This window comes from Astatotilapia calliptera, chromosome 15 (assembly GCF_964374335.1).
Source record: "Astatotilapia calliptera chromosome 15, fAstCal68.1, whole genome shotgun sequence".
NCBI classification, from domain to species: domain Eukaryota; kingdom Metazoa; phylum Chordata; class Actinopteri; order Cichliformes; family Cichlidae; genus Astatotilapia; species Astatotilapia calliptera.
This window is the reverse complement of record NC_137436.1, coordinates 40,119,672-40,135,735: the sequence shown is the minus strand read 5'-3', so window position 1 is coordinate 40,135,735 and position 16,064 is coordinate 40,119,672. Positions and strand designations below refer to the sequence as shown.

The 16,064-nt window shown below is 41.9% G+C and overlaps 2 protein-coding genes across 4 annotated transcripts in view; one reads left to right on the top strand and one right to left on the bottom strand.

Annotated features, from left to right (window-relative positions):
• spata1 (spermatogenesis associated 1) overlaps window positions 1–16,064 on the bottom strand; it is a 327,756-nt gene that overhangs the window by 73,815 nt on the left and 237,877 nt on the right. The window lies entirely within an intron of this gene.
• The window catches only part of ttll7 (tubulin tyrosine ligase-like family, member 7), an 83,941-nt gene that overhangs the window by 12,749 nt on the left and 55,128 nt on the right, over window positions 1–16,064 (top strand). For all 3 annotated transcript variants that reach the window (XM_026193851.2, XM_026193854.2, XM_026193852.2), the window contains exons 2-8: window positions 1,646–2,067; window positions 2,335–2,466; window positions 4,191–4,312; window positions 6,837–6,904; window positions 7,158–7,316; window positions 10,908–11,124; window positions 12,799–12,963. In XM_026193851.2, coding sequence (XP_026049636.1) covers window positions 2,043–2,067; window positions 2,335–2,466; window positions 4,191–4,312; window positions 6,837–6,904; window positions 7,158–7,316; window positions 10,908–11,124; window positions 12,799–12,963 — 888 coding nt within the window. In that variant the 5' untranslated portion in view covers window positions 1,646–2,042. The remainder of the gene's footprint in view (window positions 1–1,645; window positions 2,068–2,334; window positions 2,467–4,190; window positions 4,313–6,836; window positions 6,905–7,157; window positions 7,317–10,907; window positions 11,125–12,798; window positions 12,964–16,064) is intronic.

Below are 16,064 nucleotides of genomic sequence, written 5' to 3'. Positions count from 1 at the left end.
ATTTTGTGACACAGAAAGAGGAACATTTCAAACTTTTTAGCCGCTTTCCGCAGCTGAGTTTTGGATGAAATGCATTCTGGGATATTTGGCTGCACCAAGTTGACACAAGTCACCACCGATGCGTGCTCGATAAAACGGGAGGAGCGAGAACACATTCTGGAATTTTTAGCATACTTGGCTTGATGCGTACTATGAATTGGAACAGTGCTTGGTCTGCGGCTGATGACACGTCACAAGTCCAGTTCTCATCTAGAACTGGTTTTCAATGACCAAGTTGTAAGGCTGCATGACCCAAGGAAGTTTCTGTCCTTTAGTGCACAGACATGGTGCACAACATTTAGATAGCTGGGACACTGAAACTAAGACACATGTAGAAGTACAGATACTAAAGGATTCGTTAGTAACAACAGTGCAGGTTGATAAATGAATATTCAGCTCGGACAATCTGAATGGAAACATGTATCTTCAACTGATACATCAAAGCACCAACTTTTACGAGGAAACCCTGCCAGGTTTCCTTTAATCTCTGTATGGTGCATTCAGTTTCTCACCATTTCAACCACCGTCTTTCTTTACAAGCAGAAAATGTTCCGAAATGTATAATAGGTGATTACATAATAATAATAATAACTTTATTTATAAAGTGCTTTCAAACAAAGTGCTGAAAAAAGATAAATAAATAAAAGCAATACAGAAAAAACAATGCAATTTAAAAACATACATACAGTATCCAGCATCCATGTAGTATATACAGGTTTCTCAAAACCACGATAAGCTCATGCTCAGTGCAACACACAACCACCAAACCCTAAAAATCAGCTCTGTGTGAGCACACTCAGTGTATTACTTGTTAATCCATCACTGGATTAAGTCACACAGATTCATGCGTGTGCAGTTTAGATTTTCCAACTGATGCTGCCTTCTTTTTTTACAGCTAGAGCACAGGGACTGCTGAAGTCATAGGAAACATAGAAACACACACAAACAATGCAGGAAATGAAGCCTAGTCCAACACGTGTCACTGTGAGGCAACATTACCAATCATCGAGACACTGTGCTACCCGAGCAGCGACCGTTTTAATCTTCATAATGGTTGATTATATTCAAAAGAGGTTTAAAGACACACTCCCTGACCACAGCCAAATAATAACAGAATCTGGCTGGTGACTGGTGTTAATTTCCCACACAGTTTATAGCCCGGGGCACGTTTTTAACAAACCACTGTAAAGATGCCATCTGTTTGAATGAAGTGACCTCCCAGGCATACAATTAAACCCAGCTGGCACAAGACACAACGAGTAGCAGAGAACTCTTTACTTGACATCCACATTAATATTTCACAGTGATTCCAAATAATGGCAATTATTACTGTAGCCATCACACAGCTTTATCTCATTAGTAGTATTGCAGTTTCGCGGCTGTATGGAGTCCTGACTGAACTCTGTCCAGTGTCAGATTGGCTGATGTAGCCTGGGTTAGGCCTGTGTGCTGCTGCTGGAGCTGCTTTACATCAAAGAGCACGTCCAGTGCGCTCCAGTCGAAAGCACACACTGATCCACGCTGTGCACTGCAGTCACCCTTTGAGCAGTCAACCTACTACTACTGTTCTGCAGCTGTAAAATATGGTTTTTCTTCTCCTCCACAGGCATTCCTACCCACTCCCCTCCCCCCCCATCCACCCCCTCCCCACCTTTCTCCTGCTGGGGATGTAAATAAGCTGGGGTTGTGCAGACCCTTGAGAAGTCCTCCCACTCCCGCTCTTCCCAACCACTGCTACCCCCTCTGACTTCCCTGCCCACTCACACTCTGCTGCTGCCGCCGCCGCCACTGCTGTTCATGCAGCTGAAAGGTGCCAGGGAGATGCTCAGATGATCCATTGGGTCGTTGTGAACCACTTCGTCCACACAGCCCTAGACAGGGAAGACTAACTAGTGTGAGTGTGAGAGAGTCCTTGGGGGTGCTGCGAGCACCCTGTGAGGCCCGCCCACCTGCCAAGCCTGGCAGAAAGCTTGGCTTGTCCCTTTACTCCTCCAACCCCTGAGATGCCCTCCCCTCCCAATGATGGAGGTGAGTAAGAGAGATTCAACTTTTTTGTGTGTGTGTACATACACCACCTATAAAAGTACACATTAGCAGAAATACACACACAAATAATTTAGGGATCATGACGCACGGAGCTACGCCGAAATAGATGCCGAAACCATTTACATTCTAGCCTCATAAACACACCAGAGTAAATCCCCTGCAGAAATGAGCAAAATATATTAGAAGACTCAGTCTGGAGCACAAGCTGTGACTGTATCTAGCCTTGTTGTATGTTTTCTCCTCCTCCAGAGGATCAAGGAGCGTCCCCCGTGAACAGGCCATCTGTGGGCTCCTACCAGAGCAGCGGGAAGAGGAAGGTGCACACCAAAAAGAAAAAAGGCACCATTACCGCCAACGTCGCTGGCACAAAATATGAAATTGGTATTGTAATTTGCTTTCTTGTATTTATTATTGAGAAGCATTTGAAATTTTTTGACAATAGAAAAAAAATGAGTAAAATAAACATACAAGCCACTGTCTGGTGTCGGGAAAGATGAAATCTTCTCTCACCATGACTGAGGAGCTCGTAAAAGATTCCACTACAGCGCGTTTAACGCAGAGTCTCCGAAATTCAAGCATCTGAATCTTTATTTTGATTCATTCCTTGTGAAAATTTCATTTGTGAGTGAGACCAGCAACTCGTGTGGTAGAATTAATGTTCTCTGACAAGGTGAATTTCTATTAATCTCGGAAACAGCCCTCAGTACGGCTTACTCTGTCTGTCAAAACCCCACAAAATCCAATCACAGTGTTTTCACAACAATAAAATCTAATTTGCTGCGTTGGATTGTTTTTAAAGATACCACCTTTATTTAATAGCTTCAGTTAAAACTAAAAGAGTTGCAGTCCAGCAAAACACTTCTCAAAGAGACAGCTTGGCTTCGTATACATGCATAAATCTTTGTTGAGGTAATATAACTTAGAGGTGAGCTTTTTTAGATTGGCTGAAATAGCATTGTAAGCATTCCTCCCATGTTCAATATACTATGTGGCAGCAGGGCTCTCAGGGGTGAACTACAACCTATGAAACTAAAGAGTCAGCAGCAGAAAGTAGAAGTTGGATGCTGCAGGGATCTTGCAGGTAGATGGAAGTCCAGCTGTGAGTCAGTCAGCTAGCTGTGACGAGACCCTCACAGTGGCCATTCTGAGAGTAGAGCAGAGCTATTTTGGAGGGAAATTAACACTAAGGGCCAGATAGATGGCTCATTTTTGCTGTTACCTTTTTTTGCAGCTGTCTTTTTCTGTTTCAGAATTGATAGCATTACGAGAAAAGGTTAAAGGTTAGGGAGTATGTGGTTGGAAATCTGCTTTACACACACTGAGAAGGGAATGCCGACTCTACCCTGAGGATGTCGATTTAGTAAGATGTGTAAGAAAGGCCGATGAAATCTTTTTTTTGGACTCAAAGCCCTGCTAGTAACTGCAAGCATAGGCCTGCTGTGATGTAAACCCTTCCTGTTCCAGTTAGCAAAACACTGTGAGCCTCTACCTACGTTAACAGATGGATGAAGTCACATCGGAAACACGCAACATTAGGCAAGCCTTCTCCAGGTTTGTGGAGGCTTTCAAGAAATTAATTAATACCTTGTTTCGTTAGGGCATATGAATTTTTCATTACTCGCTGAATAATGAATAGTTGTTGGATTAATGTCCAAATGGGCTTGCCACCTATCTCTCATACTATGGGGTTTCCAGTGGGGATTTGAATGCATTACAGACAATTAATTTATCTTTTTGAAGAGAGGCATTACGATTGGCTGCTCTGCAACCATGCCATGAATGGTAAATATTGCTGTGAGCTTTTTGATCTATAATCTCCGGGTCTCATTCCTCCCCTAATGTATGCAAAAACAAAATTTAAGCCTTGCAAAATGTTTGAGTGAAATATTGATCTGCAAAGCAGAAATAATTGATTTGTGGGTCCAGGTCATTTCTTATTCTTATTCTGCATCAATATCATTGAGTTGTTTTGCCGTCGTGGATATGTATAGTCAATCCTCTGGGGGTGTTTTCCTAAAATCAAAGTGTATGTAAAGCTTATTTAAGTGACTGCATGTCTCACTCTATTAATGGAATACAATCTAATGAGAGTGTTTCCCTCACAGTTCGTATAGTCATCAATGAAATGGACTTCATCAAGACCCGTGATGATGATGAGACTGCCAACCTCATCTGGAACGACTCAGCTGTGCAGCATGAGAAAATCGCTGAGCTCAGGAATTATCAGGTATACATGGTTACCATGTTAAGTCAGTACACCTTTGTTAGTGGTTCAATAGCCTAGAGCGGCGGTCCCCAACCCCCGGGGCCTCGGACCGGTCCGTGAGTCGTTTGGTACCGGGCCGCGAGAGTTGAGGCTCAGGTGTGAAATGTCTGGTTTTCAGCGTTATTTTGTTATCGTTTTTATCGTTAACTCGGTTTTCCTGGGTCTTTTCACGTGTGTTATGAATAAATCTTTTTTTTCGGTACCGGTACTAGTTTTATTTTGTTGTATTTATCCGCGACACCTTAAAGGCCGGTCCGTGAAAATATTGTCGGGCATAAAAGGTGGCGCAAAAAAGGTTGGAGACCGCTGATCTAGAGGTTATAGAGGAGAGCTCTCTGGATAAGGGTTCAATTCCTCTGCTGACCAGGAAAATATGGCTCTTAATCTTTGGAGCTCAAGAATATGGACCGAGACGTCTGAAAAAGATTATTATTTGAGTAGGAAAGGTGAGATTTTACCTTCCTCAAGAGTTTAATTAGAAGAATGTGAAAGATGCCTCTGATTGAAATGCACTGTCAGTAAAAACAAGATTTAGATGCTGTAATAACCATGCTGCTTATAACTGATTTTTCTATTAAAACTCTACTTTTTAAGATGCCATAGACGGTTTCTTACATAGTCAGAACAAACTATTAAATGAAATGTGAATAAATCTTAGCTACCAGAGGTTTGCCAAGAATTAAAGATAGAATTTCAAAAAAAGGTCATTCGTGTGTGTGTGAAGAAAAGGAGGGTTCGCTGCTTTATTATCCTTCGGTTGTGTAAACCACAACATGTCAAATTTATAGCGTGTAAACCTGCTGACGTTTAGCTTTTGATCAAATAAATGAACACAGGAAGCATCATATGTAAACTTTAGGAAACAGCTGTTTCCATGAAGATCGTGACTGGGATTGTTGAACCTGATGAACCCAAGTGTTTCTGTACAATGTGGTCAATCCCACCCAGGGTCTCTTTGCAGTACCAGTCTGCCTTATTTCTGTCTACCACCAAATGACAACTATTAAACTGTGAGTATATTTAAAAAAGAAAGGAGGTGAGAACAGATGGGAAGGAGGCGGTATTTGGAGAATTTTGCTGGAAGACAACTGAATGAGAGCATTCACTTACAATAATAAAAATTAAATAACAATTAAATAAGTCATAATAGGAACAATTTAATAAAATATAACTGAACAAAAGGAAAAGTGATAAGCTGGCAGAAGACAGAGTCTGGCTTCTTGGCCTCCTTAAACCATCAGAGGAGTGAGAGCAAATAGTAAGGCGGGGTGAGCCCAATGAGAGCAAACATCTTCCACAGAGACGGGAAGATTGACGGGTAAACTGACAAGTTGTGAGCAGCAGGGGATGTTTGGGCGGGTTTCAGACGTCACCTGTGAAGTTGATAAGAAGGCCCTGAACAACAAGAGTTGTTCTGAGTTCTCCATGCTGGTCTGAGAGTGATCTTACCTCTGTTTGACCCCCCCCCCCCCCGCCCTGCTGAGTGAACTTGGCTGATCCCGGTCAGCTCTGAGCATTAGCTATCCATCTTCTCGAGCGCTTATTTGATTAGACTGGGCACTAATGATCGATTAAATCACAGGCTAGTCAGGAATAGTATGGCTTGTTAGGAAAGGGGCAGCAAGAGTTCAGCTAAGTAGATTGAATATTACAAATAGTGTAACAGCTTAACATGTTGTAACGTGGCTAATGTTTCACGTAGAACTGGTGATGTCAGGTTTTTTCTTTTTTTTAAGTGCTCCCTCACGCTGCCGTGGTGCTTCATGAGATAATTTTTCAGAAGAAAAGTAGAAGTCCCTCAACAATTGGTTTTGATTTCCCCTCACGAGTCACGTCGTCTCGCAGCATTGGCATAATTGTGCAATCTCTTCCGAATCCCTAATTACGTCTGTCTCGTTTGGATAATAATCACGCATTCCCTTTACCCTCTGCATCCTTGTTTTTTTTTCCCTTTTCCCCCTCCCTTCTCCTACTCTTTCTCCCTCTTTTAATTTTTCCTTTTTTCCTTTTAGTGATGTACTGTGAGAGTTTGCTGTCAAGTTTCACTTCATATGAGCCTAATTAACGCCCCTGTTCAGGCTCATTTGGTCAAAGAATACAGAAAACCCAGAGTTTCTCCTATACCCCCACCTCCCTTTCGGCACATTCAAAGCAATTCATTCAACTGTCACTGCAGGAGCTTGCGATGCAGAACCAATTACCTTGGCCCCTCTGAGTTGAGATTGATCTTTTTTTTTCCTCGCCTCTTCCCTCCCCAACCTTTAAAGTATAAAAAAAAAAACCCATGGTAAACTAAATAAAGGTTAAGAAAGGTCTCAGCGTCACCTTTTTGTTTTGAGTCCGTAATTGGGCATAAATGTCAGAACATTGTAAGCTCACTTCAGGTTGCTGCCTTTAATGTGCTCATTTTTATGAAGGGGTGGGGGTGAAATTGAGTGGCGTAATGGCCCTAACAACATTATTATGTCTGCTTGTCCCGTCGCAGAGAATTAACCATTTCCCTGGGATGGGCGAAATCTGCCGAAAAGACTGCCTAGCAAGAAACATGGCCAAGTAAGTTTTTTGTTCCTCTCTTACAACACCGGCTAAATTAGAAGACGAGTTGAGTTGCAGATGTGCGTGAAAGCCTGCATGCGCTACAAGGTACAACAGGGTGTCTGCAGCACTGCACACTTAGGAGACAAACAAGTAGACACTGCAGTGAAAGCACAACCGCACCTTTAAAAACTACAAGTGGCTGACTCTAGATAGTTATAAAAGGAGAGAATAAAACACATTTATGTTACTCTCTTTTTTATCTCTCCAGAATGATCAAGTGCCAGCCTCAAGAGTACAGCTTCATACCCAAAACCTGGATCTTCCCTGCTGAGTACACTCAGTTCCAGAACTACGTCAAAGAGCTACGCAGGAAACGCAAGCAGAAGACCTTTATAGTCAAACCTGCCAACGGAGCCATGGGCCACGGGTAGGTCAGAGGCTAGCGAGCGCGCTGGTGCAATCTGTACGCATCCAGAGGAAAGCGGAGCGAGCAGAAGGAGAGAGTAGCTGAAGGAGATGATAAGTAAGTGGGTGAAGGAGGAAATTAGCGCTAGAGCAAATGGAGGACAAGCACAACAAAACAAGGCAATAAGAGGTTTGTGACCCTGACATGGGTGTCTGTGGAAATAGCATTATAGCTGGGACCAGATTGAGTATTTGAGCTGAGAGGGTGTGGTGAATCTCATTGTGGGCTTCATTGTCCTCGATGGTCACACTCTCCATAAATCAGAGGTTATCGCCGCCATTGGAGGACACACACACATGCACACATGGTTGCTGGCAGTTACTGTAGTTCCCCCCCTGAAGGTCTCTGCATGTGATTATTGGAGTCCTTTATGAGGCACCATCAGCAGAGACCAGTCAGATTAGAAAATGGACAACGATGGCTGCTGCAGGGGACTCCGTCTCTCAATAGCATCGCTTTATCAGAAGATGAGCCGGCTGTGGCACCTGAATGCATATTTCATACTTTGCGGTCCCGTGGGCTGAGTGCCTATCTCATGCTTGTGATGTCATGCGCCCGTTGTATGTTTTGACTACAGGAGGGTTGAAACATGAAGAGACCAAATGCAAGCACAGAGACTTGGATTTTTTTTAAATGTATGAGGTACACGTGTGCACTGTAAGAGACAAAACCCCGGCAAGCAACACAACTGACCTAGTTTGAACTGTTTAGCTTTTGTTGATGAGCAACTTGAGTAACTTTCAAAGATGTAACCAGTGATGTTTTTGGCATTATATTGAGAGGTGTGCCTAAAGGAGGAGGCAGACAAAAATTATGCAAAACAGTGTGCGTTCGATAGATCCTGAGGAGGTCCAGGGGGTGGAGGGGCACAGCGCTCTGATGATGCACCTCATTCTTTTTTTGCTATTTAATATCAAAGAGAAAAAGGTAAATATCCTAAATTGTATTTCATATTCTGACATGAAGCAGGCAGTCAGGGTCGATTTAAGCTGTGTGGTGCTCACAGTCACATAGCCAAGCGGAAAGGAAGTGAAGTGGTTTCGTTTTTAAATATTCAGGCCAGGCTGGTTTTTGTAGCTAATACAGTTTTATAGGATAGAAAAATAAATAAATGAATAGATGGAATATTTTTAGAGGCTAAAATATGGGAAAATAATCTGGTTTGAATGTTGCACCATTTCTATCTCAAGCTCTGAAGAATATGTTGAAATTTCTGAAAATCCCAGATATTTATTTAATATTCTTTCTGACTTATTATTCTTTGAAAATATGATCCCTGAAGTGTGTGTATGAAGAAATCCTTTGGAGTGCCATCATCACTGGCGCCAATAGGTGGGGATATTGAAGTACAAATAACTCAGCGTGCTTCACCTCTCCCTCTAATTCTCTTTGAATTTGTCCTTTCTGGTATAATGTGCGCATTACTTATAACTCCATGCTGCACTAAGCCCTTATTTATTAAAGAATAAAAGGCAGCAAAGGCTGAATTATTGCAATACATTAAGAATATGAAAGATGATGAGTTTAGCTCGACCACTCAACGGCAGGCGGCTCACAAGATTAGATTTTTCTCTTTTTTTTCTCCTTTTTTTTTTGCATGGTGTGACGCGGCAGGAAATTAAGTTATATCTACCCCCTGTAATTTATTTTTCCGTCAACCAACTAAATGAAGTTATTGTTTGTGTCTGAAGCCCAGCTTGTTATAAGGGAAACAAAATAAAAGCGCGTGCAGAGCTTAAAAAGGCGAGATCCCCTCCAGTGCCAAATTAAATAGGCAGGGGAGAGTGGGCCGTGATTATCTGACACCCTGGCTCATCAATCATGTCGTCTCCTCTGCTACTTCCACTCGACTAACTAACACTGTTAACCCTGTCTTCATCATTCAGCTTTCTGTCTGCCTGTTTGGAAAGCCCCTCACATCGTCCATGAAATCCCCCCTCCACATAAAAACTGAAAAAACTTTGAGTGCTGCAATAAGCAGGCAGGTAAAACGTTCGTCTGTAGTAGAGAAGTCGCCGCTAATTGATAAACCCAAAGTAACAGCGACATTATACTCGAGTAGATCTACAAGTAATGAATTTTTTTTAATCAAGCTTAGCTAAGACCTTATTTGATCATAACCTGAAAAACTAAACCTTAGTAACCCCCCCCCCCTTTGAGGCTTATCAACAACAGTGCAGTGTTCTGGTAAGCTAGGAGTTGATGAAGTTGACTGAGCACCTAAACTAAATAAGAATATATTCTGATTACCTGGGGCCTAATAATTTTTGACCTCTAATTTCTGACCTAACTCTTGAATAGTTAAATTACTTTTGTGTGTGTTTGTTTTGGAGCAATCAGTTCTCCACATTTTAGCCCTGTGTTGCGTTTATGTGTGCAGTGTTCCTGCTCGCTTGCGTATAATGGAGCCTTCCTGGCTGTGCACGTAATCAGGTTAGCCCGAGTCTGCTTTAACTATGAGTGATGGTGATATAGGTCAGTCGCTTTGTGCGCGCATAGTGGAAGATCGTTTAAAAATGACCCCTCACCCGCACTGCACACGTATGTACACCACACACATTCAGACAGACGCACACTGTTGCGAATGTCGTCCCCTCACACATACAACCACGTGGACGTACACAAACTAATAAAACACATCTTAAGTCCAGCCGGCAACAGTCTGCTCTTCATAAGAACTGAGTGCCAGTGACATGAGACCAAAGCAAATGAATTAGAGTGGAGGTTAAAACGGAGCGCACTGTCTGCTGCTATTAACCTGCGCATGGCTAAATGACCCTATTAGAACATGTGATGCACTGTGCCATTTAGACTGAATGGAGTTTGGCTACAGAAAATCACAATAATCTCCAGATGCTGGCCGGCTATGGCCCAGACAAACCATTATTTGCGCTGTACCTGTCTGCTTCATGCGCAATCATTTCTCAAACCGTTCTGTTTAGATGGCAAGTTAATGAATAGAGTAACAGCATTTTTGGATGGTCGAATGCGTCGTAGCGCCAGACAGCTCGTCCTGTTCAAACTAGACTGGACTCATTTTTACATATTTTCACTGAAGGCTGTGGAGGCTCACTGAATACCATCAGGGCATGACTCTGACCCTCTCAGCTATTAATGCTAAATGCCTTTATTATAAAAGTATTTCTAATCATTTTGTGCTCAGTAAGGACATACTGTTATCTTCTCCTTCCAACTACATCTATTGATTAGTAGGCTAAAGCTATTCTTGGCATGCGAAGATTGAAAGTACCACTAGTATTGGCATCTGCAGCAAGCCAGACATATATCTCCAACTTTTCCAGATGACTTTGAAATGAAATATTGTGTTGAGACACATAAAATCTGTATCTTGTTTGCCCCCCTCCTTTTTTTTCCCTTCAACATGTATATAAGACAGTGCCAATGTCATCAGTCATGTTCATGGTCTCTGCTGTGCTCCCATCTATCATTTTTTTAATTATCTTTTTTGTCTTTACTATGCCATATTTTATTATGCTGCTGACGACACCATAATTTCCCCCCCGAGGATTAATAAAGTTTCTCTCGATCCAGGATCTCACTTATCCGTAACTGTGAGAAGCTGCCAGCGCAGGAGCACTTTATCGTTCAGGAGTACCTAGACAAGCCCTTCCTGATGGAGGGCTACAAGTTTGACCTGCGGATCTACATCCTCGTCACTTCCTGCGACCCTCTCCGCATTTTCCTTTACAACGACGGCCTCGTTCGTATGGGCACAGAGAAGTACCATGCACCCAGCGAAGCCAACCTGGTGAGTGACAAATAATGAAGCTACTATTATGCAGGTATTCACACACACCTGCGCCTTTTTCTTGAGTTTGATAAAAGTGCATGGCACTGTGGTGCATTTATATTACTGAAAACAATACATATATAGTGCTCAGCGTGTTATAAATTCAGTAATGCACTGCTAACATTTTATTTATTATGCACTTCCATGACCTGCAGCCATAGCCTCGTGCAACTCAGCACAATCAGATTAAAAACAGATGAAACAAAGGTTGGAAGCAGTGTTGTCTTTACATAAGAACATGCATGCACACATATAAATAGTCCACAATTGGCAATAACTGATATTGTTCACATACACACACGCACACACACGGACGCAAAATATGCAGACATACTGTATGCACACAAATGCCCACATGCCAGATGTCTCCTGTAATATCAAGCCGCTCGTGTTTGCCTTGAGGTTCTGCACCTGCTGAAGCACAGTCTGTTGCTGATGATGGGATACATACGCACATACACACACGTGCACGCACGCAGACACGCACTCAGTGAGTTCAGAGGACATTATGGTGGCTTACACTCATTCCTGTAGGTTTGCTCTAGTCTTAACCATTACTGCTATTTGCCGAGCCCTAACCGCTGCCCTGGCCTTAACCTAACCTTACCCCGTCTTTAAAACTTGTCTTCACCTTAAATTTAATGATTTACGTTACGGGTGCTTGCTTTTTGTCCTCATAAGAAAGGCACGGCCTCATAATGTGTGTAAATAGATTTACATGAGTAATGCCTGTATCACCGCTTCCTATCAAGCACGGTACTTATCTAAAATATGAGCACGCACGCACGTGCACGCATAGACATGCAGGACCTCTCCCATGACATGAAGCGTGCGTTGTGTTAGTCTGTGACATATGATGGAGTGAGTCATGCCATGGAGATGGATGTTTAATCCCACAGAGAGTGGCTTCCAGACAGCCATCGGGTGCTGGAGTGGCCTGCGGTCACAGCGGTTATTACCTTGTAGGCTAAGGACAAGGATGTATTGTCTTCAGGTGTAAGGGATGGTGTTTAAAGAGAGGGATACAAAAAGTTAAAGACAACCATCCAATAAAACATTTTAACCATACACTATTGGGCACTATAACTCAGATTTATATTCTTAAGATTTTGCAGGTCTGTGATTGTAAGATTGAGCTATTGGCTTGATTTCCACTTATTCTCATGAGAATAAGTGGAAATCACCCAAGGAGCGTTTCTGAAATACATCACTGATAATCTCCCAGTTCACACAGTGATATATTCTTTATTTCTTTTACTATAACACTCATTCCACCATCTCAAGTTGCCAAGGGACTAGCATGCAATATTTTTACTTCAGTCTTATTTACCTACTTTACTTTTAGAGAAAATGTTTTGCACCATATTGTGAGCTGGTGCTCTGTAGTATAAATTCACGAACACTCCTGAACAGGTTGTTAGAGCTTGTAAAAAGAAGTTTTATTGTTATTCACTCCAAACGCTGGATCCCGCAGTCACATTTAGTCGAATTATCATCAGATATACTGCATTCTTCCATATAAATGAAAAGGGCAAAGCTTGTTTTGAGCATATTTATTTATATCAGGCTACTTATGTAAAAGAGACACGTGTAATGCAAAAAGCCTCTTATTGTTCCCTTTTCTCTCCACAGAGCCAGCTCTACATGCATCTGACCAACTACTCGGTCAACAAACACAACGAGAACTTTGAGCGAGATGAGACGGTGGACAAAGGCAGCAAGAGGTCCATCAGCTGGTTCACCGAGTTCCTCCGCACCAATGACTATGATGTGGCCAAATTCTGGGGCGACGTCTCTGTACGTGGGCAGTCCACCCAAAACACGTGCAAACACAGATACAGTTACACTCAGACGCGCTGCGCCTGACGTCCACTTCCAAAAGCAAGGATGTAGAGTATGATAACAAAACACTCCACAAATGCAAACAGTGAATGACTTCATCCTCAGAAGTAATCTGTACGCAGGCTGTCACATATATATGTGTGTGTATACACACACATGCTGCTCCTGCTAACAACACCGGTTGCACGCAATGCACAAGTGGACGAGCTACGGCTTGATATGATTTGTTATGACAGTGATTCTGTGAGCTTGTTTAACTCCAGGAAGAGCTCAGTGGAAACATCATTCCTGGAGGGTGAGCTCTCCCGATTTGGCATTGCTCCCTGCTCATCCAAACACTTTAACCTTGTTCATTTTCTTTCATCATTGTCTGTTTGTAAAATTCCTTCACCTTCTCATTGATTTTTCTTTTTTTCCTTCTTTTTTAAATTTGTACATCCATCCATGCCGGTCATGCGCCTTTTTATCTTTCTGTTTCTACTCTTTTAGTTGCTCCTTTCTGTTTGACCCATTTTTTTTAGGTTCTCTTCATGCGCTCAGTATTCAGTATTATTTTCTCTTTTATCCCTGACCTTGAGTCTTTGTCCTGCTGTCCATAATCATTTGAGTTGTGTGGTCCCTCAGTACTTGTTCCCTGCTTTACGGCCTGCTCTCATGCTACCACCACTCAAAACCAAAATGAAATCCCTTTGGTTATTATTCTGTACTCAAGGAAAGCTTTTCTCTCTTCTCCTTACTGCCTCTTTTTTTAATTTTAATGTTTCTTCATGTTCATGTGGCATGCGCATTACTTGCTGGGAAAATGTGTTGTTTAGATAACATTTTCTTTTCTCCCCTCTTTATTCCCGTCTCATATCCACATTGTGTGATGTGTCCATGTGCTCCATTTGGTGAAGGAACTAACATTTCCTTTCCTGTATTTTACTTAGTTTTCTTGTTTTTCTTGGTTGTTTTCTGTCCTTTAGTAACACCGCGTGTCACCTCCTGACTCAGCCAGAACGTCCACCTCTCGTCTTGCTCTCTGTGTTGTTTTCTCTTTTCTTTCTCTTTTTCTCTGAGCTTTCTTCAGAAGTTGCACCACTTTGGTGTTAGTGCTGTACATTTGCACTCACACACTGTGCTTTGTTTCAACTCTGTATTTATGCTCTCTGCGCCCTCTCCCCTCTTCTTCTCTTTTCATCTCACCTCTTACATTTTGTTACCATGCAGACCTTAGCAGGCTGCCCCGACTCTTCCTGCCAGTGTTCATGGTCAGGCAGTCAGAGAGTGTTTGCCAAAAGATTTGTCTGTACAGGTTAAGAATATTGTACATATATACATATATATATACATATATATGTATATATATATGTGTGTATATACACATATATATATATGTATATACACATACACATATATATATATATACACATATATACTAAGGGTGCAACGATACACAAAATTCACGGTTCGGTTCCATACTTTGGTGTCACAGTTCGATATTTTTTCGATACAAAAAAATGTTCATGCCTTTTTAATTTGTCATTTATTAAAATTATAAATATATATTTTAACTCAAAAGTACAGTTTTTAAATTTAATGTTGCTGAAACAACAAAGTAATAAAATAATAAATCTATCTGATCATCTTTGGAAAAGAGAGTTTATTACAGAGAAATGTCTCTTTCCAAAATAAAAGCTATACTATACGCTTCTTCTGGGTTATATTCTCAGCAGCATATTAAACATATCAGGTCCCCATAAGGAGAATCCTGTGCTAACGGCTGTCTAAATGAGTCGTGTAAAGTTTGTAGCATGCGTGCTTGTTGTTTTTGTCTGCTTCCACTTGTCTTTGCACGAGGATGATGTCGGAGTAAATGTGCAGTCATATTCGTTGTGTTCCCACTAGTGCTGTCAGCGTTAATCTGAAATGACCTTAACGCCACAACACGGCCAATCTCCGTTAACGAGCTACCGCGGATCGCCCTGTCCGTGGGGCTGGACGGCCAACACGTTAACGAGCTAAATGCGCTAACGCACTAGCTCCCACCCATGTAATTGAACATTGCGTGGCACATCCAACATACTGTTTTACTTTAGTCCATGACTCGCTTACCTTCAGGGTCATACGTCACATGAAGACCAAAATAGTTCCAAAGGTCAGATCTGAATGAGGGTGCGGGAGGTCCATGTTGCAAGGAGAGCTTAACTTCTGTCTGGCTAGCTTGCCCTGCGCTCAGTGAATCTGCGTTCGACTACTCCGCCTAGGCTGCACTGTCGAGCGCAGATCCACTGAGCGCTCAACACAGACAGCATCGTCAGAAGGAAAGTTGATAAAAATAAATTTAAAATTTTGTATTGTTCGATACATATGCGTACAGAACCGAAAGCACTGTATCGAACGGTTCAATATCGATACGAGTATCGTTGCACCCCTAATATATAGATATATATATTCTATTTTATGTGAAACACTGACATCTCTTTCGTATGAAGGCATTATTGATGTGCTGTATGGGACCTAGGTTTCTGAAGAGCTGTAGCTTTGTTTTTTTAAATGTGAATTTTGTTTGCAAGAACATGTGCAGGGTTTTTTTTTTTGTTTTTGTTTTTTTGCCTGTCCCATTTGGTTCTTTAGCCATCAGAATTGTTGTCTGAGGACCAACAAGGATACCCAATGGATTTATTTTGCCAAATGGATCATCGTGGCATTGCCGTACTGGTCCATTTGATCGACCTTTGTTTTTATTATTTATTATATTTTATTTTCAGATGTTACAGACGGGACAGACATGAGTGAGGGATAGGAAAGGAGAGAGAGGAAGAGGAAGGAAAAGAAAAACAGAAGGGGAGAGGGACAGTGAGAAAGGGGGGGAGAAAAAAATCTCCTGGATCACCTGTTGAGAGAAAAAGAATAGAAAACAAGCAAAAAAAAACCAAAGCAACATACTAAACACAACACCATCGCATTAATCTAGCTAAGTGTAAACAGCAGTAAATACTAAATATTCAATGTTGTTGTGCAGCACGCAGGACAGACAGCGCACAATGTGCTTTGAAGTAGCAGCCAAGAAAGGT